The sequence below is a fragment of the Barbatula barbatula genome (assembly GCF_947034865.1).
Source record: "Barbatula barbatula genome assembly, chromosome: 7".
In the NCBI taxonomy this organism is placed as follows: domain Eukaryota; kingdom Metazoa; phylum Chordata; class Actinopteri; order Cypriniformes; family Nemacheilidae; genus Barbatula; species Barbatula barbatula.
The window spans coordinates 23,596,926-23,623,683 of NC_136770.1; the positions used below are offsets into that span (position 1 = coordinate 23,596,926).

Sequence of the window (26,758 nt, forward strand, 5' to 3'; positions counted from 1 at the left end):
ACTAAGGTGATCCCAAAAATAAATAAACATTTATCATTTATTTCACTGTATTAAAACATTTCTTTATCTCAGATGTGTTCACAAATAAAATATACTGTACATATATATATATATATACATGTATATTTAAATGGTTCAGCCAAAGCCTGCATTCCAAACCTGCTGAGAATCCAGTGATCACAGTTGACTGATCTCATTCAATCTGACAGCTTGAGAGGCCCTGCAAAGCAGAGCAAGAAAAATCATGCAAAATTAAATGGGTTGCAAAAATAGAAAGGCATATATATATAAGGTCTACTGATTAATAATAGATTCATAAAAGAGAAGATTTTCAGTTATGTATTTGGCAGATACTTTTATCCAAGGTGACTTGCAGTCTATTCGAGCTATACATTTTATCAGTATGTGTTGCTGGGAATCAACCCAATTGCATGTGAACACGACAGAAGCTATTATTAAAATTGTGTTTAATTCAACCAAACTTTATTTAGGCAGGAGGCAATACGCGCTACGCAGCGTATAATGTCATTCGTGACCGCCTCCTGTGCGCGCTGCACAACGCCTCCCACTCGTCCTCGTGTTTGAAAGTTTAGATTGTTCCTCGTCTTCATTGTGGTCCAAAGAAACATTGAAGGTTTGATCCAGCTGTAACCAAACCGAGAAAGAAGCACAGTGATCCAGTGCGTAACCAAGATGACCAAGCGCAAAGGAAAAAGCAGCATTAAACAGGAGGACAGTTTGGCACTCTTCGAGCCTTCTGTAGCGCAACCGAGGGGAATTAAAGAAAACGCTATTCCTGTTGTTATTTTCTGTATTTTCATTGTCGGCGGATCAACAGCAGTGTGGTTCTGCAGTCAGCAACAACAAACAATCGACAGTTTAACGGAGACAGTCAATGCAATGCAGCTCAGGGTTACCAAGTTCCAACAGCAGTTGGGGATGGGTAACGCACAGGTATTTGATTTGGTACTCTGTTATTATTTATGAACTGGTCTAGATTTGTTCACTATTGTGCTGGGTTTAAGTTAAAACAATTGACCATTTCTTAAGGTTCAGGCACACATTCGTGCGCCATAGAGCGTTGGGCACCCGAGCGTACGTGCGGGAATTTTCTAACATTTGGATATTGAAGTTGGATTCTGTTTTAGAAAACTGAAATAGATTAATTGAAAGCACGCCTCGTGTGTCCTTTGAATATGCCATTTGCCGAAATGTGTCATGTGTCACATGGGCCATTAATAGTCTGCTGTGAGCAGGATCATGTTTCTTTTTGCCAGGCTTGCGTAAAAGGCATTATGCAACGTGCGTTCGAAACAAAACGTAAGAGAAACATCTACACATAACTTCTTCATCTGAAGGATGGTTTGCTAACACCAGTGTGCATTCATAATCAGAAATGTATTAATCAATAATTTACAATGGTCTGTTTTTATTTCAATGGAAAGAAAAAGCATGAGCTGGCAAAGGCCGTTATAGCTTTAAAGAAGTAGCAAGGTTTGGGTCTCATGGACTCTATAACAGTCACATTTTTTAGGGTTTCTTTAAAATATGGTAAATCATATTATTCAAAATAAACATAATTTAACACTCAGCTTAGTGTTTGTAACACCGATACCGACATGTCGACATACCAACAATCCCAAAAGCAATGAATAGCTTTAACACAGGGATGTGTGTAGAAGGATCTCTAGGGCCCGGTTTCACAGATACGGCTTCGCTTAAGCCAGGACTATGCCTTAGTTGAATTAAGATATTTATGTCGCTTTGAAGTATACTGGTCTGCATCTTGAGATAAAACAATGGGACTGATATATTTTAAGATATCTCAGTGCAATTTATATTCAGTGATAGATAGGTCAAACTTTCATTTTAGTCTGGGACTATAGCCTTGTCTGTGAAACCTGGCCTAGAAGTCTTGAGTTCCTGAGGTTAAAGGTTATTGGTTGTCAGGGTTAATCATATCCACGTGTTGCGAGCACACATGCTAGCTTTCATTGAAAAAATTTTAATGTTAAAAGAGTAGTATGTGCTTGTGCTCTTTTAATATTGGTTTAATATACTGTACACTAGGTCTATAGAACAATAATGTTTTATTTTTATCTTGTTTGAAATATTACTTTTTATCTGTGTATGTTTTTAAAAGTAACTCTTATGGTTTCTGTGGTTCTCTACGGGTACTGTAGTAGGTTCTGTTGGTGGGATAATATCTGGCAGATTTGGACATCATTAAATCCTACTTGAATAAGACTAAAATACACATAGTTTTAAAAGTAAACAGCTGATGGTCATAATGGCATTTTTAATGGAAACCGTTAGAATTTGTAGTTTGTTTTTGGTCAGCAGGTAGTGATGAATGAAAACATTTCCCTTTATCTAGATCACCAATGTGGCTGTTTTCGAGGAGCGTCTCCAGGCAATTGAAGAAGCTTACACGCAAGCCCAAAAAAAGGCAGAAGTCGCCCTGGCCGCTTCCGAAAAGATCAAATCCACGGATCTTCACAGTCAGGTGTGGTCTCTTCAGTCCGAGATGAATGCCAAACTTACCGAACTCCAACAGACGACCGTCTCCACAGCGACCTTGAATGCCGTGATCAAGAATAAGACTGAAGAGTTGGAGAAACTGAAGCAAAGGCTTAATTTGGTCCTTAGTACTAACTCTGAAGTAGCGGTCAGCATTTCTGGCATGACGGACACAGTTTTGGTCACTACGTCGCGTCTAGATGAACAGATGTCTGCTGTGGAGAGTCTCACTTCTCTGTTGGAGCAGCAGAGAATGGAGCTCGCGAGCTTAAGGGAGTCTTTTGCAGACAACCAGAAGGCTCTCGAGAGAAACAGACAGAAAGTCATTAAAATCAAGTGAGTAAACATGGCAGAAGTGATCAATATAATTAGCCTCTTTCAGGTGTGTCGCCATTTTGGTTTTGTTCTAGGAGCTACTGATACCTCTTGTGTTGGTTTGTCTCTCAGGGATCTTTTGGAGATGGAACAAGCAAGAAGTTCCCAAGCTTTGGAGGGTCAGATTATGTCTGTTCGCAGGAGTCTGGAGGACCATCAGAAGAGCACTCATAGCCTTCATTCCCACCTCGCTGCCCAGTTTGAGATCATCCAGAGCCAGGTATAGTACCGGTTCTAAAAGGTAGAACAACCAAAGTACCAAGTTTTGACAGATCCTGATGCTACTTTCTTATATATTTCAGATGTTATCTCAAAGCCAACAACCTGCTTCTACAGAGGAAGAGATTTGCGTGAAGGAGCAGCGTCCAGCAACTGGGGAAGAGGAGGTAACGATCAAGGGTAAAGAATTTATTGAAGAAGAAAATGGGACCGTAAAAGAGGAAGACGCAAATGTTGCAGGGGATGTTGAAGAGGAGCATGTGACAAAGAGGAAGGAAGAACCTGCAGAGGACGTTCAGGTACTTGAAGAAGCTGTTGAAAAGCAATCAGAGGAGGATCATATACCTGAGTTACAAGTTAAGGAAGATGTTCCTGAAGACGATGAACGAGCTGAAGAGGTTCAGTTCAAGGAAGAAGATGTAGAAAAGCAAGAAGTAACTGAACAGGAGGCAATACCTGAGGAGGTGGAGGCCAAGGAAGATGTTGTCGAGGACCTGGTGGTATCCGAGGAGGAAGAGATCGTCAAAGATCAAGAGGATGTTATACATGAGGATGTTCAAGTCAAGGATGGAGACGTTGCAGAGAAGCAGGGTGAAAATGAGGAGGATGAAGCACCTGAGGAGGTTCAGGTTCATGGAGAAGAAGCCGAGGAGCAAACCGAAGAAGCTCTTACCAAGGACTTTGCAGTCGAGGAAGCAGAAATCAACATAAGTGAGGATGCGGCTCCCACAGACCTTTCAGAAGATCAACTGGTGGAAGATATCAACCAAGAAGAGTCGCTTGAAGAAACTGGAGAGCAACTAGACTCAGAAGAAGAGGAATTTGTGGAAGAGCTAAATGAACAAGATTTCAACCAGTGATGCTTAAGTTACTATGAAGATAAAAACAAGACTTCATGTTCATGAGGACTTGAAGAAAGTCCCTTGTGTCGTGACCGTATGTGAAACATTCACACTTGCTGTAATGTTCCTTAGTCTTACATCATACTGGAACGTGAACCTAACCTAGTGAAGGTTTTCAAATTCAGTGAAGAATTTGTTGTTTTCTGAACATGATGAATTACTCTGTTTACATAGAAATGTAAAAAGGTTTGATGTTGTTGTACTTGATTACACATTTAACAAGTTGTAGTATTTTTCATACCGTGGTTTGCACGCTGAATAACCTCAGGGGTGTCGCTTGAATAAACAGCTTTTTATGTTTTTTACTACTTCGCTGTCACAGACTTTCTTGTTTAGCCTTTCTTCTTTAGTTGTCTCTTGAAACCGGACACGTGCTGTGTGTGTATATTTGCAGCTCTTAAGTCGGGGGCACTGGAATCTGGCACTGCTCTTGAACGCTGGCGACGTGTGTGTGCCATTTGTAGCGGTAGTGTTTATTGGAGCTCATCAAATCCCTGAAAGACGAGATGTGCATGCACCGAGTGTCCTTCTCAACAAAACCACAATCTGCCATGTTCCTCATCAATGCCTTTTTAGTCTAAAGAATCGTTTCATGATGAACAATTTTATGACTCTTAGATGGGGTATGTAAATGAGAATAAAGAATAAAAATATAAAATGTTCCAGCCTGACTCCATGACCCAAGTCTTTGACTGACCCCATTGGCCTTGTCATAATCCTCTATAATCTAGCTAAAGTGTTTTTGCTTTTGCTCAAAACAAAGGTCTGAGACTACGATATGAGGGGACATAAATTATATAGACGTGATTTCAAGATGTGTAAAATTTAAATTTGACTTAATATTAATATTTTAAAGCAACCGATATTTTTGTATTGAGACACTTAAAAAATGCGTATTATTATACTTCTGTCTTTTTCAGTAATGAATAGGTTTGCTGTACCGCTATGAAAATTCTCATAATATCTATTTATAAAGACAAAATATTTTTTATAAATATACATAAATGCATCTTATATTTGTTATATTTTATAGTTGTTTTATTTCATGTTTTGTTATTTGTTCAGATATAAAATAACGACCGGACATGCATTTCAGTTTATCCGCGAACGCGAGGACTTTTATTATGAAGGTGCTTGCGGCACTTGTCGCGCGGGTCAAAGTTCAAATCTCCGCTCGTGTTGTAGTGTGATGCGGGACGGTGAGAGAGGGGCTTTACCGTCTCCTCGTGTCTCAGTCCTCCCACACGGAAACATATTCATGATATCAGGGGGGCTACAGTCATCTCGGGGGGGCCCTGCAGTCCGAAACGAATCAACACTCAATCTGTTACCGGGGGATGAACGACGATCACAAACCGGATAACGGCAAGAGAAACTCTGGGTATACCAGGTGCAAACCGAGCAGTTGTTCGCTTATTGGCATCATATTTGCACAATTAAGTTGCATTTTCTTTGCTTTGAGTGTTTCGGAGCTAAATCACGACCCACCAAACCTTCATAACATTGAATGTTCGAATCCCTGATTGAATCGAGTGCTCGATTCGCTAGAATAAATGTTCGATTCATCTGCGTTAAATGCTTGATTCACCGTTTCTCAGCAAAACCTTAAATGTTTGTTCAAACTAAAGATTAGAATCCTTGTCGGTTCACTGTTAAATAAAGTACTGCGAGCACTTCCTGTCTGAATCGAACGATTGATTCACTGCTTCATTTGAACGTTTGAATCAGACTTCACGTCTAAAGTTAAAATCCCTGTCTGAATCGATTCACTTTCTTGATCAAATGTGTGAATCATTTCTTGTCACTGTCTCTCAATCATTTGCAACGATTTATTTGCAAACAGAGACGTTATAGGAACTCTTATAATATAACACCCATGTCTGCATGCGTCATTGAATGTTTCACGTCCCGTTTGATAACCCAAACATGAAATCGAATCCGCTTCAGCTTGTTCTGTTGTTCATTTTACGCTTCTTCCTGATACCAATGCAGCATGTTTCTCGTTTCGCATCATTTTGTGTCTCCACAGTATTGAGCAAATGCTGGCTGTGAATCACGGGAAGACGCCCATCAGTCTGCTGCAGGAATATGGAACGCGGATAGGCAAGACCCCAGTGTACGACCTGCTGAAGGCCGAGGGTCAGGCCCACCAGCCCAACTTCACCTTCCGCGTGTCGGTGGGAGACATCAACTGCACCGGCCAGGGCCCGAGTAAGAAAGCTGCCAAGCACAAAGCCGCAGAGGCTGCCCTGAAAATGCTGAAAGGAGGAATGCTGGGAGGGATCGGAGAAAATGGAATCGAGGGAGAGGGATTTGTGGGAATCGATATGGAGGGAGAATGGTAAGCATCTGACTGGTTGTTTGAAGTCATTTCGTTTCTAAGTGAACTCGCAGAAGGTCATTTCACAAACTTTTTATTTTTCGTGTGTGTCTTAGCTCTCCGTCAGAGATGAAATCGTCCAGTTCAACGCAGCAAGCTGAGTGCAATCCTGTTGGAGCTTTGCAGGTAAGAGAGCAAATCTGTATTTTGTTCGATTGATGCTTCAAAGATAATGAATTCAAAAGCGAAATATTGCACACCAAAAATGCACACCTTTTTTTTGTGTGGTTGCGTCTCAAGTCGTGAAATTCGGGTGTGTATACATAAATTATATTTCCGCAGGAACTAGTGGTGCAGAAAGGCTGGCGTTTACCCGAGTACACAGTCACTCAGGAATCTGGACCCGCTCACCGCAAAGAGTTTACAATGACCTGCAGGGTAGAGAGATTTGTGGAGATAGGTAAATCTTGTTTTTTGTGCTATGGTTTTTATTTTTAAACATGAACACAATATAATCCTAATTGTGTTTTGTGTTTTACTTTGTAGGTAGTGGTACATCAAAAAAGCTTGCTAAGAGAAACGCAGCCGCAAAGATGCTCTCTCGTATACATGATGTACCTGTGGACATGCGCAGCAGCCATGAGGCCGAGGTAGAAGAGGACACCTTCGGCATGGTAAGATGGACGCTCCTAACTAATGGGTTTTTTTTATTTAAGAATGTTTAAAGTTGAATATTTGTAAGTTGTATGTCACGTATGAGCAGAACATGGGAGGCAGACTTGAGGGAGGAAAGTCAAAAGGTCTCGGCTGCACGTGGGACTCTTTGAGGAACTCGGCTGGGGAGAAGATCCTGCAGTTGCGTTGTCATCCGCTGGGTCAGCCCAATTCCAACGACTTAAATTTCTGTTCTCTACTTCGTGAACTTTCAGAGGAGCAACGCTTTGATGTCAGCTACCTGGACTTAGGTACAGTACGGTACAAATATTCACCTAGAAATTCAACTTCTTTTTACTCTCCTTAAAGGGATTGTTCATGCAAAAATGAAAGTGCTGTCATCATTTACTCTCCCTCTTGTCAGTTCAAACCTGTATGAGATATTTTGAAGAATGTTGATAACCGAACAGCGCTGGCACCTGTTGGATGAACACAAAACGAATGCAAGTGAATGGCTGCCATCGCTGTTCGCTCAACAACGTTTTTCAAGATATCTTTTGTGTTCTGCAGAAGAAATACAGGTTTGGAATGACAAGAGGGTGAGTAGAGATGACAGAAATTTCATTCATGGGTGAACTATTATTTTAAAATAAAATTCTTACATTACGCTATAAATTTTCATGGTCTTTTTGTCAATTCGATTTGCTCTCATCTAAACATCCAGAAAAGACACAATTGTTTTATATATATTTTTTATTTGTTGTTTAGAGGAGCGCAGTCTGCGCGGTCTGTACCAGTGTCTGGTGGAGTTGTCCACTCAACCAATCACCGTCTGCCACGGATTCGCCTCCACCTTGGACGCTGCACGTGCCAGCGCCGCACACAACGCCCTTCTGTACCTCAAGGTCATGGCAGGGGGAAAGTAAACTCCTGTAACCCCTCACCTGTAACTTTATTTTCTCCCTTTTTTGCCCCCAAAGTGCAATATCAAGTGAGTCTAAACAAAGTTGTGCTGCCCTTAGTAATGTGAATTAAGGGGACCTGTTTGTTTCATGTAGCAGATGCACTCTGTTGGTCTGCAGGAGACTGAGTTTGAGCTCCGTCAGATAAAATTATGCCTTTGTGTTTTGCTTCAGGAGCGACATGGGTGTATACGTTTCTCCTAATGTCTCCAAAGTCAGGGTACACTAGTCATATTATTTATATTATTTTGTTTTCTTTTTAGCTGCCATCCATTTGTCACTTTTTTAGCCTTGATTTTTAATATTTCAATTGTGCCACCTTGTAGGTTCTCCATCAATTGAACCCATAGAGCTAAAACACATGTAACCATTTTTTTAAAGCTTATAAATGTTTTTTAACCGTCTCATATAATTTGATTTTCACTTGGCATTTTACTGATGGATGTTATTTTTCCCATCTTACTACGTATTTGTTAAATAAAGTTTCTCCGTTATTAAAACTGTAATGTTGGTTTTAAAGTGGTGGTGCGTTTTCTACCTCTGAGAAAAATGGTTTTGACAATTCCGTGTACAATAGGCCTGATAAACATTTATGAACTCTTCATGCAGGGGTCCTGTTCAATATCCATACAAAACAAAGTATGAATGTGCGCTAGATGTCATTAATGTGTATGAAACACTGTAGAAACACACAAAAGTATTGAAAGCTGCAAATCATTTTGGTCAGTTGACATTATCCAAAGTGTTTATTGTATGAATTAATTTGCAATTGAATAAAATAGTTTGCAGACAATTTGTAGTTTATTAGGCCAAGAACATAATAGCAACAGACACTTAAAAGTCTATTATGTTAACTGTTGACCTAACTTAATTTCTTTCAGATTAAAGCTCCACCATAAACGGTTTGATTGTACTGTTATATCTTAACTTTACGATAACAGACAGAATAAGTTGCATTATGCAGTATGAAATGTTCAGATGTATTGTGAATGACAACACATGAAATCATACTTGGAGATATTAACGTACACATTCTTGTATTGGCTGTGTTTTGGGGCCTTTGCCAAGTTGGAAAAATCAAATGTTAACTTTGGTTACTTCCAATCAAGCTTTTTGTAATGGCATCATCAACGTGTTGGTCTTCTAGCCCATACAGCTATCCTTGTTCTTTGATACCGCCCCATAATTAAATTATAATAAATTATAATAAAATAGTTTTTTGTACCATCAAACATTACAGCAGTAGATTTCAGTAAAGCAGCTGTTAACACTATTTATCACACAAAGGCTACAGCAGTTGATTCACACATCACACTAAATTAGGAAATCTTTTCTTTCTAATAACAGTTTTCTGTGCATGATTCTTCAGACTTCATCTGCCTCTTCCTTACAAAAACCTGTCTTCCCGCATTCCTTTAATCTCACTGAACGCCTTCACTCAAACGAGTCAAAATACAGAAGTAAAATAGTTTAAGAGTATCAGTAGACATGTTTGTGAATGTGACAGTGACGGTTCCCAACAGACCAATAACTTAAAATAACATTCTTAAAGTCTATAGCAGAAATAATAGTCTTTGTGCTTCTACGAGCAAGATCAAATTCCCTCGTGGTCTTCTAAGCAGTGGACCCGCTGATATCCCCTGAGCACGTTACTTTAGTGATGTCACACTTGACCGTACTATCTCAGGTACGGACAGATGAGGCACGTCCTCTTCGGCATATCCACTGCTGTCCGACTGAAAACTGTCCCCTCGTAAAGGCGAAGCTGACGGGAAGAGAGAAAAAACACTATGAGGAAATTAAGTTAAATACTGCGAAGATACCCGCATTTCTGTTTCAAACATTTTCTTATCACTTCCTGTAAACTAGTTTTTAAAGGCGTTTGAGTGACAAGATCTGCCAACAAAAATGTGCACATCGCAACATGAGTGTGATAAGTTTACAGTTTGGCAAAACACCTCTCTTTCACCACTTTAACACAGGCTGGTTTCCGTGAACACAAGCTTATTTTTTTTAAAGTGTCTGAGAATATTGCAAGTTTAGAAGCACGTGTGTGTGCATGTAACATTAGCAAAGGAAAATATTTGACTAAATTTTGTATACTTGTTATGGAAATGAAGGAAACTCACATTTGTGGTGCCGTGTTGAAACAGACAGTGTGACTGTGGGACAGAATTCTGATGAAGGAGCTTCCTCTTCCTCAGCGCTGTTTACCTGAATTAAAACCTTAAACTTACTGACTGCAGCATAACACACAAATACAAAAATATACAAATCAAATACTGTTTTACCCCCTTACTAAAAAAGGTGCATTTCTAATTCATTCTATTAAAGGTCAAGTGTTGAAAATGTAGCGCCATCTAGCGGCATGGCTGCAAATTGTAACTAACAGCTCACTCCTTACGCAGCAGAGCGGTGGCTGACACAGGAAAAACATTCGGTCACGTATTCTCTTCTTTGCAGAAAGAGATAACATATTTACAAGATGCATTCTGTATGCATTTCAGTTTGTCCGTTTCGGGCTAAACAACATTATGAATTTCATGTATGGGGACCCACGGTGTATGTAGATACAAATAGCTCATTCTTAGGTAATAAAAACAATGTTTTATTCTCTAAGGTCTTTGTTCACTTCTGAACACATAGTTATTTTATTCATATTAGTACTTTAACATAGGCCTACTTGTAAGTGTATTATTTGAATACAACTTGGGACTAAATTGAATCACTTTTTAGTTCATAAAAGTGTACTTTTTTCTGATAAGTATAAATGCCAATGATAAGCAGATGAAAAATACATAAAAAATAAAATATACATACATTTTTTATGAACCTTTATCGGATAAAGCTGACTAACATCTTTTCTCTGATTCGTCCCCTATGTTCTCCTATGTTCTATACAATAAATACATTCTGCCACACCTTGTTGTGTCACGATCCTTGTTGTGTCACGATCCTTGTTAGTGAAAATACGTTTAAAATATTGCAGAAGCACCGCTCACATCTGAATAATTTTATTTATCAGAGGAACACTGCATCCTTTTGTTTTGATTCCACCCCCAAACTTCCTCTCAATCACATTAGCATAATGCTTTGTGAATGAGAGAATATGTGTGGGCACGATCTTCCTCTTTAGATGTAACGCTGTGCTGCAAGGAAAGCATTAAAATGAGATTAAATACCTCCTCCAGCTCGAAAGAGTTTGCTTGTTTGGGACATTGGATGAGTCTGCTCTGGTTCAGTGGTTTTACTGGGCTTAAATATCTCCGGATGTTGGACGAACACGGCTCCTGTGCATCTCTGTCGGGGATGGCGGCATCGCCTTCCCATCCGGTGATTGTGATTTGACATAATGAACTTTGTGAGGTGTCTGTGCGTCTGGATGAAAGATCACCGGTCTGATTCTGATGTACGGCACCAGCCTGGTCATCTGGTGTTTTGACTGTGTTTGACTGTCTAATGGAAGGTTGTGCAAACGCTGAGTCTTTAACATCTGTATTGTTTGTCTCCAAGCAGCGATAAGGTGCCTGATTCACATATTCAATGACTCGAGGGCAAATGACATCCTGGGTAATAAGAGGAACAGGTTCCATGGTAACGCTCTTGCTCTTCAAAGAAGCACAACCTTTGGACTTCACTTCCTGGTTATTAGTTGGCGTACGCTCAAGTGATGTACGCCTTGGGTTGTGTACTTTATCTCCAGAATCTTCCGATGCTAGTGACTGAGAAGATACTACAGCTTCTTTCTCTGCGTTAACAGTCTCCTCAAGCTGTTTTCCGACCTCTACAAACCAGTCCATATCTAATTTCAAACCATCTTCTATTTGAAGGTCTAGCATTGTAACCGGGTCATCAGTGTTCCACGAGGTCGCCGGAGCGTTCCCAGTTACACCGGACTGACTGCATTTCCGCTTACGAGGCGAACTGTTCGGAGATGCCGAATCTGAGCCACGGGAACCGGTGTACAAGCACATCTTTGAGATGGTGTCTTTTAGTCTTTCGACAGGGGAACGCGGTTCGCTGCGGATGCTGGTTCTCTCCACCAGGGGGGAGGTGAAGGTGAGCTCGGGCGGAGCAAGCTTCTGAAGGGGCGTTCGAGATACATGGGAGTACAATGAATAGAAGGCGTTGGCCATTGCTGTTAACGCCTCTACTTGTCGAAAACGACCTGCAAAGAAACAGATGGCGAATAATTCACATGTATTTGGAGGACACTTTAGTATATTTGTTCCCTGGTAATTCTTACTCGCTAATGAGAGGCAGGGGTCTTCCTGATGTATCCTGGCGAGCTGGGACTCGAGGAACAGTCGGAAGTTGATGCCTTGGAGCTGAGACGGGAAGTTAAAGAATCGGACTGGGATGCGAGCGGTCACCTGGGGTTCTTCACAACCGAAACCCAGCTGGTAGAGAGTATCTTCAGCATCTTCGGCTCGCATCTGGAGGACCTCAGACACGCTGGGTATATGCGAGATGAAGCATGCGTTTGCAAATACTTTAATTTGATAATATGGTTATCTGACGCACAAATGTCACATCTTGAGTTTGAAAGGGGGTTAAATCCGGGAGGGGTTTACCTGGAAACAGTCCTGCTGGTAGCGGTGGAGAGGGCGCTGGATGCGATGCTCTGGCCCATGTTCAACAATGGAAGGTTCAGTTTCTTTTTAGGTGTGCTGCTGATACACAAAAACTCCATGTCAACACAAAACTCAAGCTGTCAAGGCATGTCTTTAAATTTTCCTTAGATTTTCAATATCGGACCCAACCAGGGGTTAACCCAGCATTTATTTTTTGAGTGTTTTATTGTTACTTTTATATTTAATCATTTACAGCTATCATTTAAAAAAAAATATATATATGCATGTTTTCTGTAAAGCAACTTAAAAAACTGTTTCTTTAGAAAGGAAGGGGAGATAAACCAGCATTAATCAATAAAACAAAGTCAAAGAAGATGAGATGTGTTAAAACTGAATCTACAACGGCGGAGACCATTTCAGGGCACCATTTCAGGTCATTTTGTTCTGGACTGGAACGACCACAATACGTCAAGAAATGGTGATTAATGAACATTTAGAATGGTCACATATTTTTTTCCGCAGCTGTATTTGAAAGGCAAAAGCTGAAAAGAAAATGACATGTCTTACCTAAAACGATTCCCATCTGATGCATTATACAATGCAGTAGCTGTTAAGAAAATAATAGGAAGTATTAAAGACTAAAACAATTTTTTCACACAATTTGTGCTTGTGAATGTGCTTAATAATATATATAATCATCAGACTGATTTAGTGTCAAGCACAAAGATGTCAGACAGGAAACCCAAAATGTATTGTGACTTGTGAGACAAGATAGTGTCTATGAACCAAGACTCCATTTGTATAAAGTCGATGAAAGCGATTTGTATGAAGTATGAAAGCATTTCATGAAAAGAGTTGCAGTCTGCCAAGTGAAATTGAAATATTCACTGTTATAAACTCTTCTAAGAAAATGTCATCTGTAACCATCTTCTTGATCGAGTTCATAATAACCTGGTTACTGTTGCTATAGTGCTCACCTTCGGCACCCAGACTCAGATCATCCTCAAAGCTGGCACCTGTCCTCAAAGGACCTGTAGAGTTTACAGTACAATTAGAACCAGACAATATAGAGAAACCATTTTTATCCATTTGTTGCTCGTTGGCAGGACTACTTGAATGTTCATATCTTAAGTGCATCTTCCTTTGAGTCGTATTTTGGCTATTTTGGTGATATTCGCTTTTGATAACAGCATCTTTAACCAAACCTTAATGTTTCTACAATACAGTAACTATGAGAGTATGTCTGTTCCGGTTCAGGCCTAAAAATGTGTGCAATTCCGCTGCGAGTGGTTCAGGCTTCCAAATAAAAAAACCGGGCCTGAATTTGTTTTTTACCTACCTATTGTCAGGTGACTGTTTCTCGCTTGACTGGCATCACTCCTATACAGATAAGATGCAGATCATCGATTAAAGAAGAACTGAAATTCACATGATGCACTTTTATCAAATCTGATTCAGCAAAAGTCTGTGGGCGAGTTGCCTGCATGCTGCGATTTACAGAGATAAAAATAGAAGCGCAGGACAGATCTCATGGCAGTATGCACTGCAGCTCTCAAAAAAAAAATACATTTGTTCTACTGCTTGTTATAGGAGAAATACAGTTCTTGTAGGCTGTGCCGAGCATTGCGGGTTCTGCTGTTGTCCTGAAGTTTGGATATTGATGAATAAGCGAACCTAGATTTCTAACGTGCATTGGAAATTACAAAGTATTTTCAAATGAATGCAAACAAATGTGTATTGAAAGCGATCTCATTTATTTTTGTGAACTTGTTAGAACAAGGCCTCAACCCTGTGAAACGATAACAGTATAGTCACGTTTTTCTGCTCTTTCCTGATCCAGCCGAGCAATAAACAAGGAAACCTTCCTGTACAATCTATTAAAAGAGCAAAGCAATGTAGTTGAAAAGGTTGCACACTAAACCCTGCCTTTCGATTGGTCCTGGAGCCTCTTTAGGTCACCGGTACGTTTCCTAATCTCTGTGACCTTCAATGAGCAAACAACATTCGTGGTTTTCCGCGCACTCCATTATTTTTGTTGTATTACAACTGACACACAATGAAGCTTTTGTGCGTCTTTGACATAAAAAGCATTTGGAAACACAAACACTCACCCACAACCTTGAAGCCAGGTTTCAATCTTTCCTGCAGAGCATCCTGCACGTGGAAACAAAATAAAGACACAATTGGTGGTCTGAGTCTGTCTAAGAATGGGTGTGTGTGACAGAGAGAGAGAGAGAGAGAGAGAGAGAGAGGTGTAAATGAGCTTTGTGTTAAGGAACTGTTTGTTGTTCATCAGTTTATAATTTTTCAGTGTATCGACTGCGGTAAGCTTCCTTTGCAGTGACCTGATTCAAGGGAACAACGTGATCATATCAATAAAATCGGCCACAATATGCAGAACGTTATAAATGCTCAAATGTCATTTCTTCTTGAGGTTTTATTTTGAAAAATAATTGAGAGTTCACATTTACTCCGACATCTCAGTTGCTGCTTTTTCTTAATCATTCAGTCCAAGTTATGAATCGCATACTTCTCAGAAAACAGTCGCATTTCAAGACAAGTTTACTTAAAATACCAAAAGTGGGCCAGTTAAGCCCCAAGTATAAAAATAAGTGCACTAGTGGGCCATACAAAGATTTAGGCTACTATATAAAGTATATACTTAGTACTATACTATTTGTATACAGTTTAAGTGTCTATTAAACTAAAAAACTAAAAGTGAATTGTTGTGAACCTGCCCCTGGTGACTATGCTACATGTGTGGTTTAAGAGGAAATCAGACTCTCCACATGCCTGAAACATTAACCTGATGCTCACCCTCCGTGAAGACGTCATCCTGGAGGGACACATGAGGATGAGGATCATCTGCGCTTTCGGTAAACTTGCGGCGGCTGCTGCGCGCCCACGCCTGTCGCCTGTCAATCTTGGAAGGGCTCTCCATCACTGCAGTCACCTTCCAAAAGAAGCGCTGTGTCAGGTTTTATGCACAGTTATGCATTTGGCAGACCCTTTGATTTTAAAGTGACTTATGGTGCATTCAATAGGCTATACATTTGTATATCTGTAGGTCTGGAGTCCAATCCATGAACCCCAAAGCTTCAGCTGTTAAGTTTAAAAACATTTCTTATAAGCTTAATAAAGTGAACGAATGATGATTTCTCATATCAATGGAATGGGAAGAATTTTAAATAGGAGTCATTTCAGTTTTGTCTGCAACATGTTATCCCTTAAGCCGCGTATGAAGGCGTCGCATTAGAGGAAATAAAAAAGCGCAAGCAGCCATTAATCGATAGAAACTCATCTTTAACTTATACTGCACACGCTCGACTTGAGATGTAAATGCGTTTATCACAAAGTAACAGAAAGCATAACTATAGGCTACAAAACACAACACGCAACGTGACAATCGGAATAATCTAAACCAATTGCATGTTTCCATTGCGCACCGGCCGGGTAGCATCACCTACCTTTAAAATAAACCTCACAGATCACTCCATTATGCTACATCCACATCCCATTTAAAATGGATTTAATGTCCATCACAAGAATACAAATGTTGCATTGGGTTTAGAGCCATGATCAATGTTTGTACCGCCAACGCAAAGTTTGGTGCCGCAGTTGCTGATCACAGATCAGAGTCATGGCGCGCTCTTAACTGACGGAAGCGGTGGGAGGAAGAGAATGTGTTACTGAGAACTAAACCTTGATGTTGTACTAAACAACAGTGACACCACCCCTGCTGAGAAAATAACCAATAGAAACAATCTAACGGGTGTAATGGTTATAATGTGAAGTGGACTGGTTTTACTGTAAGCTATGATGATCTCTACACCGACCACTAACACCTACTTTGCACTATTTCAATTCGTTTCAAATTATTGATGTATAATGAAATAAATGATACAAAATAAAGACACAGTGTATTATTGTATCGTTTGTACAACATGCGCACTTCTTTCAATCAACGTTCTGCCTCAAAAAAGAAATGGTTTTGTTATAATAATACGTGAAGTAGCCTAAAGTTCTGAAGTTTGCTCAAATATCCTTTTAGTAAAAACGCAATGTGCCCAGTTAATGCAAATGTACTAAATGGAAGTGAATGTTAAAGCAATTTGCCTATGCTCACAAGATTGAAGGGTAACTGTGTTCCTGCGGTTGACGTCTTTTGTTCTGTTTTACTGAATGTGGAACCTGAATTCTTTTGTGCAACAAAGAGGTTCTGTGCATGTTCTTTAGGGAACCATGCAGATCATTTAAGGAACATTTTATTTGATGAAGCCTGTAGTGTGAATCGTTTTGGTTTTGTGAGGCATGAATATGTTGGCACAATTATACGGTGTTTTCTCACTACATTATGCATATGGATAAAAAGATCATAAAAAACATTGTCAAGTTGCCCTGGATGTTTTAGCCATAATGTGGTCAAATACGTTTATTTTCAAACTTAGAATGCAGGTCATGATGTTGAAAGTGTGTGACATTGGACTGCATTACTGAGAACTGATATTGTAGAAGTGTGTGGTGTCATACACAACTGTCATGTGGGCATGTGTGTGTCCCAGTGGACCAACTTTTAAAGGACAGATACGTGGGGGTGACATCCATTAACCATTTTATCGCCCTGTGCTAAAACACTTTGGCTGAGGGGTTTCAATACTGAGAAAACTCACAGAACAGTGTCATACCTGAAGAAACTGAACGATGCAACGTGAATGAATGATCTCTCCACGAGTCTCCACTGGTTATGTGTTGGTTCTGATGGTGAGATGGTATCTGGTGAATAGAAACCTATAGAACTTTATTAAACCCTACTAGAATAAGACCCTAAAGACCATTTAAAACCAAATGCAATAACACATTACAGTTACATAAAATGTGGTGTATTGTGATAAATTATAACGAAAATGGGTATATAAAGGGTATTCTTTTTTAAATGCAAAATATAGCTTACCGTTGGGCTAATGATCCTATCTACATATGCACAAGTACAGATACAAGGTCTCTATATTCACAACAATGATAGTTTTAAAGTCATGATGTTATCACGATATGCACTACTGACCTTTAGTGGTTCACATTGTCATTGCAACAGCAAGCGTTTGCATCTTCACACCTACAATGATCAATTCATTCGATTCAAAGCTTTTGAATAAGTATTTTCCTGTTGTCTGATCTAAAAGTGAAGAAAGAATTGAGAAGCAATAGTTAAAGAATGTGACCAGTCAAACGCAGTGACCTAAAAGAAAATACTTTACTCTGTACCGGATAATGCTCGAAAAATAAAACCACTAGTAAGTTCACATCCCTCCAAACGGTTTACTTATTCTTAATACAATGAAAATAACGAATAGTGGTCTGTAATGAAATCTTTATTTCTCAATGATGAGTTTAATGTTAAACTTGTGTGCAAATGCTACCCAAGACTGTCAACAATAACCACTTCTGCTTAAACACTTCCATGTCACCAGTTCTCAGGGCACCACGTATCTATACTTACACTGAAGTGAACATTAGCAGATGATGGGTTGATATATGATATAACTAGATCTCAAAATAGTGATTTGCTTCAGAAATCAGAGATAATGGTGTCTGGCATAAATAAACGGGTTTATTGATCGCCAAAGTGCAACAGAAAGAAAATTCACATTTAAACACCAACAAACACTTTTTTTCTTTTTTCAACACATGATTTCTGTACCAAACTCAAGTCCTCAAAAGACAGCACATTAAAGCTTTAGGTCAGCTTTAAATAGAAAATCAATCCAGGAATGATTATTGTGTTTATTTTTGTATGAATTAGACTGAAAAAATAAGATTTCATAATAAATAGGCACTTTAGGATTTGCATGTAGCTCACAGAAGAAAGGACACAAGTTCAAGGATGTGCCAAACGTTGTCAAGATAAGGATGGTGTGGACGTCTCGACAAATCGCGTGAGAAGATCTGGAGAATTCAGAACTGACGGGTGAGACGGGCATCGTGTGTAATTCTTTAAAAAAGATGCCAGCGGGACTTCAACCATACAGCACAAGAAACAGCAGGAGGAGCTTCCTGCATTTCCACATTCATGAATATGACATACTCAGATATCCGTCTGAACATACACACGTCCAGCCAGATCTATCACTTCCACACAAACACTGTCAGATTGTAAAGGCAGAAAAAGCACCAATAACCAATAAAAATTACAGGGCAAGACCAATCGATGCCAAACTCATTTTAATCTGTCATTCTATTCGACAGTTGCACAAATGCCTCAATGGTTTTCAGATCCCGCTGACCATCTTGTGGTATGAATAAGCACGCTTGTCATTATTGGTCGACGTTGTTTATCATTGAACAATTCTGATAGCTCTGCCTGTCTTCTGCCTCATCTACCATCTGTGGATGTGTTCTGATTTATCGCTGATGTTTTAGAAAGGTCTAGCGGACCGTCAGCAGGCTCCTCGCACACTAAACTGTGAGCGAACAGCTGCAGAAACACGCTGGGCTGCTTGGCTGCGTCCAGACTCGACACGGATTCATCCGAGGCTGCTGGAGATCGCTGGAGAAGTCCCGTTATATTCAGCTCCTCCTGTGATTGGCTGTTGGCATCCGAGCGTTCTCCATCCTCTGTCGTGTTGCGCGTTGTGGTATCGTCACACGCCGAGTCATCTGTACTCACAGTTGCGATTTCATTACTATCTTTACCAGCCAAACCAAAGAATCCCTTCCGGACGATGTATCGAACGCACTGAAGAATAACATTCCTCTCATGGCGAATATCGGAAGCCAATAACTGCCAAATACATTTGGAATAACATTAATCACACGCGATGAAATACTATTGCGTACTAAAATAACAAACGGATTTCACAAAAGTTACAATTGTCAACATCATCTCACTCACCATCTCGAGCAGCGTTGGCTTATGGGATTCGCTAAGGTGATTGTGTCCTCCTCTTTGACCCTTGCCCCTCTGGCGCCCACGACCCCCTCGACCTCTTCCGGCCAAGGCATGATGGGATTGTTGTGGGATGTCTGCAGGTTTCTCTGGCTGATGTACAGAGCTTTTCTGAACAGGATCAGGATGAGCCACCAGTATCGTCTTGTTCTCCTCCACAGCTCGAGACGCTCGTAACAAAGGAGAATCTGAGACGGAAATTACTATGAGTACTTAAAGGGAAAAAAACTAAAGCCTCTTACAATGCATTACAAGTCGTTCGTTTTATCAGTATGGATGCTCTCACAAAATCAATTCCACCACTTTCGTCCAGCTAACAAAATCCCAACATGTAATAGAAAGACATTATAACCTTTACATATTCAGGGTTGCAAATGAAATGATCAAAATACTGCAAATGTAGATATTGCAATGCTTTGATTTGAATTATAACTGATTTTTTTATACTTTGACCTTAAATGTTGATTATACGTAACTGTTTAATGTAAATAACAGTGTCAAACTTTTGGGACGATGTGAGACTTGCGAGTTTGTTCGTTTGTTTTATTTTTTGTGTTACTTAAATGCTTATCTGTGTCTGTCCCTTGAATTGAGCTGTTGTGTAGAAATATGTCTAAGCTGTAGGGGGCACTGTTGTGTCGAATATATACATACGCTTTTCAAACCACATTCAACTGGAAGAATAAAAGATATGCCTGCATTTAAAAACACACACACAGAAAGTGGTGAAATGATTTCTGCTTTGATTTACATTTGGATTTTGCACTTGAATATCATGCTGCACTACTCAACAACTTACAATACAAATATAAAGCAATCTAAAGGATTTCAAACCCAAGTTAAAGGGTTTTAAGTACTAACCATCTGTATCTTCTTCACTGTCGCTCGTGGTCATGTCATCCCCGTAACTGGACATAAGTGATCCCAGGGCAGACGTCACATTTCTGGGGGCAACCGAGAGTCCAGCCTGCTTCTTTTGAACGGACTCCTCTTTATCAGACCCTGACAGAAAAAATGAATTTGACATGAGATTTTTTTTTAATCGTTCTGTTATTTTTACGTGACATATCGTAATCAATAATTCTGTTTCCAGTCATCATAAAAACAGTGGATATAGAATTGCTTGAATGATCTTGCTGACCCGGGTCATTGTTTGCTAGAGCTCCAAGAGGGTCTCCATCCTGATGTGGCCGCTTAAGGGACATGGGCTGGTCCATCTCTGAGGTCACAGGTTCAATTCTTTCACCTTCGAACCCTCTTCTGCAGCCTTGCCCTCTGCCACGGTTCCTCATACGACTGAGGAAAAAAAACATATGAATACTCTGTGTCTAGCAAAATTCCCATGAGGGATATTCATATTGACCGTTTAACCGTTAACCGATAGTAAGAATTTTTAAATTCGGTTCTTCTGTGTTTTCGTTTTGTCACAATTTGTTAATTATTTAAGTTTTTTTCTTGTCTGTGTTTTTTATGCTTTGGATTTATATCATTTTCGTTATTCTCCAAAACTATTCTCATAAAAATGTTATATGTCAAATCAGGTGCTATATATATCTGAATTTTAACGTGTCACAGACCCTCGTCAACTGTAGCTGTGTCTCCTTTCGAAGGTTACGTCCCATACGCAGCATGTTTTTTTATTTAATTCCAATTTAACATTAAAATCTTGTCAGTTAACACAGTTAATGTTCGGCTAAGGAACATCGGTTCTCAGTTAGTGAAATGAACATCCTCAATTCCCATTCAAACTCGAAACACAATTCAGTAACAAACAAACCCAAACTGTGCCGTCTCCAGAACATCTCCTCTCTGCTCCTTCACTTCCATCATCTTTACTTTCTTCTCTATGTTACTCAGCGTCGGGTAGTTCCTGCACAATTCAAAAACTGTATTAAATGCTTCCCTGATGACAGACTGGTCTAGTTTTTTTCAACTAAAGACGGGAGGTAAATCGTACTTGCGCCTCTCCTCCCTCCATCTTGTGATCTCTTCTGGTGTGTCCAGTTTTATTCTCTTGGCACCTGGAGCGTGATTCTGCAGAAAAGAACCATTCAGATCATTCGGTTACGTTACGATTTTCAAAACTGACCCATGACGTAAAACACGAGCTTGCGATGGATGAATATGAGACTTACGTTTTTCCAGTGAATCTTTACCAGTTTCTCATGCGCATTAAAGTTACACCCCTCAAAAGAACACTGCAAAGAGAACATCACAATTAAATCATACCACAGCATAATTGTTACCCGTTCGTAGATAGATACTTTGTGTTGTCTAGATACTGTAGCGTTTTTTGAACATTATTATGATATTGATGTTATTGTGGTGGATTTACCTTCACGTGCTGTGAAATATGTTCATCATACTTGTCTTGATGTTTGAAGGCTTTGTCACACGTGTCGCAGAAGTGGCTGAACTCTTGATCCTTCTTCTGCTTTTGCTTATATCAAAAGAGCGACACACAATACACAATGACAACCGACTCAAGTGACCGTAGTAAACATCATGTTAAATGTGGTAAAAAAAGCTCTTTGCACCTTTCTGCCCCACTGGTTTCCATGATTCTGCCACTCAGGTCTGTGAGGAGGATAACGTTGACCTAAAGACAAGTAAATATGTAAATATATCCAACTTTTGTAGTAAAAGCATTGCAACCAAGTGACCATGATCTCACTACAGAAACCATAGTCTAACAATTGTATTTTTAGTAAAACAATGGTAGCGTTTACTATAATATGGCCATGGTCAATCTTCCAAAAAAAGTCCACCAGTACAATTATATTTTCTGGCACGTGTCGTTACCTGCATGCTGTTGATGTTGGTTGTAATATTGATGGTGTCCGAACCCTCCGTATGGACCGGGGCTGTTGCTCCAGGGTCTGGCCGGTGTCGGCTGGGTCCAGTTCCAATCTCTGGCCGCTTCGAACTTCGGCGGAGTCCACTGGACAGACGGTTCCGCCGGTGTCATGAAGCTCGGCGGCGGGTAGCGCTCGTGTTCGCCCATTATTCAGTTACTATCTTTAAATGCGTTTAAAACACGAGAGTCTAAACACTGACGTAAACACACTATGCACGCATGTACCTCACGTTAAAAAACGTGCAGCAGCAACAACATGCTTCCGAAACACGTGCGTGCGCTCAAGCGTCACTTCCGGGTCGTTGCTGCGATGGCAAGTCCGCCATGTTGGACAGGGCAACGCGGTGGTAAAACTATTGCAAATATTCGGCACTTCCGCTTTTCTGAGCAAGAAATACCAATAGTGTTTACATTTCTGGTTTATGAACCACATGTATCTGTTTCCAGTTATATTTGTAATGTCATAAAATGATGTTTTGTCATAAAAAATGCTTTCAATTAAAATCATATTTGAAGAGTTGGGTTCCAAAATGAGAAAATGTTTTAATCCTGTTTTTTTTAATTGTGCAGTCAAACTAACATAAATCCAACTGCAGTTGGTTTGTTTTGAGCCATAACAACTCCAAAAATACAGCAAACTTACACAATAAAAACAACAGAATGAAAACTTGATCTTATTTTGGAACCAAACTCTTCATGGCCCTGTGGCCAAACTCGAAAAATCAATTGGAACATTCACTTATTATTCCAACACTTTATATTAAAATCGCTGTACACATTTGAATATATACAGTCTTAATCAAAATGTAAAATATATCAATAAAATAATCCTAACATATTTTATAGGCTACATGATGTTTTAAATATATTCATAAAACATCTTTAATTTGTCTTGGCAGATCCAATAATGTCAACAGCTGGCGTCAAGTTTTCTTCCTTCTTGTTAGGGATCAACGTCCAAAAATGTGGATTCTCTTCCTGCCACTTAACTGAAGACATCACAAAAAAATCATCACAGTTTATCACAGAACACATATAACATTTGTATCACCACAAAACACTGAGAAAGTGGGAAAACGTACTGGTCCGTCGAATTCCTTCTATCCATGTTACTTTTGATTTCCACCCGAGTCTGTGCAGTTTATCTGATATCAAGGGGATATCTCATCTCACTGACAGGTCTGGAAGGTACAAAAAACATTAATTGTTATCGGTCACATATTATTCTTCATAAATGTGATGAAAATGTTCATTTAATTTCAGTACACACCGGTCTTCAACAAACTCTATCCAATTATCCAGTTGTTCATTTGAAACATTCTTGCACTGTCTGTAAGGAAATAAAAACAGATCATCTTGTACATATAACACTTCAAAATAAACGTATCACTATTATAGAAACAAAACAACTTAGATGATGCCGAGCAGTGCAGAAGAAAATCTGCACAGACCAACACTAATAAACACAACATCTGCTCCTACCATTTGAATAAGCTGTCTGGCTAGCTGAATGATGGGAATTTCAAAGTTGGTCCCAATGTTGTAAATCTCCCCCGGAACGCCCCTCTCCATCACGGTCATAAAGGCCTCTGTGAGGTCATCGACATAGAGGAAGTGTCTGGACTGCAGACCCGTGCCCTCAACAGTGCTGTGTGAGAGACAGATGCTCGTGAAGAATAAGTCTAATTTAATAATTATTGTGAGCAATCTAGCACTTTACCATTTTTGGTCGTGTTGTATGAGAGACAGGAATTTAGGAATGACCTGTAAAAGGGCAGAAACATTTTTTAATAAATTATTTCCCAATCTAGAGTTTAGAATCACTCCTTACGTACCTTCTCTTCGTACTGCCGAGGTCCGTATACATTATTGCTTCTTGTTATTAAAACAGGAAACTGCAGTGTGAAAGAATATACATGTCTCATTACAAAGAGTATTATTTTACACGGTGAGCCTACTTCCACCCAATTCTTGTTAAGTTAAACTCAAAGGAAAAGTTAACTAAATTAAAAGGCAGTTAAATAAAGGAAAGAATCTGAAATGGAAAAAAAACATATAATTAACATAATATTAAATGTGATTATTAAATATATTTTTTAAATAATATTCATATACATTAAATATATATATTTTCATATAACTGCTTATTATTTACCAGCAGTATTTTGTATTTACTTTTAAGTCAGGTTTATTTAAATCTTTCTTTTATGGTTACAATAATCAGCAGCCAGAAATATACAATTGATAAACTATATAATATGAAAAAAAAGAAAATCAACATTTTCTACGTTATGTTACTGAGAGAAACAAATCTACCATATCTAAAAAAAAAAGCTTGGTCTTCATAAAATAAAATATGTTTTCTTAGATTCAAGGATGAAATGTTTACCTAAAAAGACTTACTCTAGGCTGCTTTTACTATCAGAGAAATATACAATAATATTATATACCTTGTGCTTCCTCCAGTAAGACATGACAATGTTCTCTGCAGCAGCTTTAGCAGACGAGTACGGGTTGGTTGGTCTTTGTGGACTCGTTTCATCAAACGCTGATGCGAAACAACAACCATATAACAGGGGTTCACACAGATGTGAATTAAAATGGATTAAACAGGTAGGATTGGAAATATCATGCTGTGGTTCAAATGTATGTTCAGACTAGCTGGAGACCTGTTTTAAACTTTGGCCATACACCTCATCGGTGCTCACAAAGATGAATCGGCTGACTCGCGCCTGGAATGCGCTCGGACCAGCACGTCGGTGCCATCCGCGTTCACGTGCATGAACCGTGATGGATATGCGAAAGAACTCTCTGAAGCACAAGTGAAAACACATTAGTGAGAAACGTGTTCCTCTCAGTTATTCAATAAGGTTCTGAAGGGCCTTACTCACCGACATGAGTCTGAGCAGCACAATGGAAGACAATACTGATGTCTTCACTTGAAAAGAGATGCTCTATGAAAAATGGGTCACATACATCTCCCTAAAAAAGAAAAATACATGCTCAACAAGACATACGCTGATAATAACTTATATCAATAACTAGGCAGCGATCTGTACCAGAACGAATTTATAGGTGCCGGTGCCCTCCAAACACTTGAGGTTCTTCAGACTGGAGCAGTAGTCCAACTGAAGAAGGAATGTGTCAAAATATGAGTCTCCGTTACTCTTTCTTTTAAAAGTGAGTAACATGCTGATGTATGTTCATGAACAAAATGCACTTACATGATCAAGATTGATGATTTTCCAGTGCGGGTATCTGGCAGCCAAAGTAAGGATTAAATGAGATCCACTGAAAAGAAAGAATGCAACATGGTTAAACATCATACAGCAACAACAAAGAAACACTTTTGACCTTCATGTTATGTTATGTTTATAGTGACTGTTATAATCGGCTTTAGCTGTAGACCATCTGGGTAATTCTCACATATTTGTTTCTTTACATACTGAGGTTTTGAACAAACTATTTTCTACCAATACAGATTTGTCCTTACTATATAGAATGTAAAGTAGAAGTAGGTGTTAAAACTTCATAACACCTAACTGAGAAGATGTGATAACTTCAAACATGACTCACAATGGATTTGAAATGGGTTTTGATCCTTACTATGCCACATGTTTTACTTGAATTATAATATTACAATGCTTTAAAGTGCTCAGATCTGTATATATTATTATGCTTTTTTTCTACGTATACTTAGTGAAATGCAGAAGGGTAGAGAGACAGAAAACAATGTACTAAGATGCTTTGTTTTAAAAAAACAAAAGTGTGTTATAAAATCAAGGTAGAAACTGAGTGTCTCAGATACTTCTGTACGATTCACCATGAGCCAGTTGAAAATCTCATATACGAAATCGCGGATCGCGTCGTGAGTGAATCGTTACATCCCTTCTTACAAAAGTATAATACATCATGGTAATTACCACGCTTTTTTATTACTTCCGCATTCTATAGTATTAAGTATAACTAATTGGTAAACCGTATTAAATTATAATGCTTAACTTTGAAGTTATCTAGGACTTTTATTTGTTTACCGTAAATACTAAACTCCAGTACTTTTCAATGATCATTAGCCGAGTAACCACAGGTTATCCCCCAGGAAATTAACTAAGGAAATGATCCATTAATGTTTGACAAAGTGTCACAATAAGTCAGGTCATATACTGTGCGTCGCGACATCTTTACACCTGTGAAACAGTAAAACACTCACATGAATCCCGCTCCTCCAGTCACGAGCACAGTGTGAGACTCCCCGACACACAACATCACTGATCAGAGTCTCACACGACCATCAATCGCATCTCTTTACGAAATTAACTCACATGTCTCTGCAAAACAATCGTAGACACGTCGCACCAGCGTGTCAAACTTCACCAAAACACCTTTCGCGACAGTCTGAGACACTTTGCGGCACCGCTGACACGTATGAGCC

The 26,758-nt window shown here is 39.3% G+C and overlaps 5 protein-coding genes across 8 annotated transcripts; 2 read left to right on the plus strand and 3 right to left on the minus strand.

Moving 5' to 3' along the window:
* The first annotated feature begins 372 nt into the window (after nucleotides 1-372).
* Nucleotides 373-4,707, plus strand: LOC306896116 (uncharacterized protein). Its single transcript, XM_079459811.1, has 4 exons — nucleotides 373-954; nucleotides 2,378-2,856; nucleotides 2,968-3,115; nucleotides 3,198-4,707. The coding sequence occupies exons 1-4, from the start codon at nucleotides 694-696 to the stop codon at nucleotides 3,972-3,974; spliced, it is 1,665 nt and encodes a 554-aa protein (XP_079315937.1). The 5' UTR covers nucleotides 373-693; the 3' UTR covers nucleotides 3,975-4,707.
* Nucleotides 4,708-5,137: 430 nt separating this feature from the next.
* On the plus strand, nucleotides 5,138-9,154 carry tarbp2 (TAR (HIV) RNA binding protein 2). 2 transcript variants are annotated; one of them, XM_079460361.1, is made up of 7 exons: nucleotides 5,138-5,397; nucleotides 6,046-6,357; nucleotides 6,453-6,522; nucleotides 6,679-6,796; nucleotides 6,883-7,010; nucleotides 7,100-7,301; nucleotides 7,759-9,154. In XM_079460361.1, exons 1-7 carry the CDS (start codon nucleotides 5,354-5,356, stop codon nucleotides 7,914-7,916), a joined length of 1,032 nt encoding a protein of 343 aa, XP_079316487.1. In that variant the 5' UTR covers nucleotides 5,138-5,353; the 3' UTR covers nucleotides 7,917-9,154. The 2 variants fall into 2 exon arrangements, with proteins under 2 accessions (XP_079316487.1, XP_079316486.1); XM_079460360.1 differs by having other exon boundaries at nucleotides 5,165-5,406.
* Nucleotides 8,674-17,671, minus strand: tespa1 (thymocyte expressed, positive selection associated 1). Of its 3 annotated transcripts, XM_079460358.1 has the most exons (12): nucleotides 17,589-17,671; nucleotides 17,212-17,299; nucleotides 15,344-15,479; nucleotides 14,638-14,680; nucleotides 13,866-13,906; nucleotides 13,504-13,557; nucleotides 13,094-13,133; nucleotides 12,527-12,625; nucleotides 12,199-12,407; nucleotides 11,135-12,120; nucleotides 10,082-10,166; nucleotides 8,674-9,717 (listed from the first exon to the last, which is right to left on the minus strand). In XM_079460358.1, the coding sequence occupies exons 3-12, from the start codon at nucleotides 15,465-15,467 to the stop codon at nucleotides 9,602-9,604; spliced, it is 1,797 nt and encodes a 598-aa protein (XP_079316484.1). In that variant the 5' UTR covers nucleotides 15,468-15,479; nucleotides 17,212-17,299; nucleotides 17,589-17,671; the 3' UTR covers nucleotides 8,674-9,601. The 3 variants fall into 3 exon arrangements, with proteins under 3 accessions (XP_079316484.1, XP_079316485.1, XP_079316483.1); XM_079460359.1 differs by lacking the exons at nucleotides 17,212-17,299; nucleotides 17,589-17,671 and adding an exon at nucleotides 15,994-16,216 and having other exon boundaries at nucleotides 12,527-12,622; XM_079460357.1 differs by lacking the exons at nucleotides 17,212-17,299; nucleotides 17,589-17,671 and adding an exon at nucleotides 15,994-16,183.
* Nucleotides 17,672-17,878: 207 nt separating this feature from the next.
* Nucleotides 17,879-23,019, minus strand: nufip1 (nuclear FMR1 interacting protein 1). The gene is made up of 10 exons (XM_079460006.1): nucleotides 22,272-23,019; nucleotides 22,007-22,068; nucleotides 21,805-21,909; nucleotides 21,605-21,667; nucleotides 21,427-21,503; nucleotides 21,247-21,339; nucleotides 20,611-20,765; nucleotides 20,331-20,471; nucleotides 19,416-19,657; nucleotides 17,879-19,304 (listed from the first exon to the last, which is right to left on the minus strand). Exons 1-10 carry the CDS (start codon nucleotides 22,471-22,473, stop codon nucleotides 18,897-18,899), a joined length of 1,548 nt encoding a protein of 515 aa, XP_079316132.1. The 5' UTR covers nucleotides 22,474-23,019; the 3' UTR covers nucleotides 17,879-18,896.
* Nucleotides 23,020-23,208: 189 nt separating this feature from the next.
* Nucleotides 23,209-26,723, minus strand: tgds (TDP-glucose 4,6-dehydratase; the record flags this gene model as incomplete). Its single annotated transcript, XM_079461057.1, is given in 14 exon segments — nucleotides 23,209-23,315; nucleotides 23,409-23,484; nucleotides 23,486-23,507; nucleotides 23,597-23,652; nucleotides 23,809-23,974; nucleotides 24,047-24,090; nucleotides 24,162-24,221; nucleotides 24,777-24,874; nucleotides 24,995-25,069; nucleotides 25,072-25,137; nucleotides 25,218-25,308; nucleotides 25,386-25,454; nucleotides 25,551-25,617; nucleotides 26,537-26,723. Coding segments are annotated over 14 exon segments (1,053 nt in total). The 5' UTR covers nucleotides 26,593-26,723.
* Nucleotides 26,724-26,758: the final 35 nt, after the last annotated feature.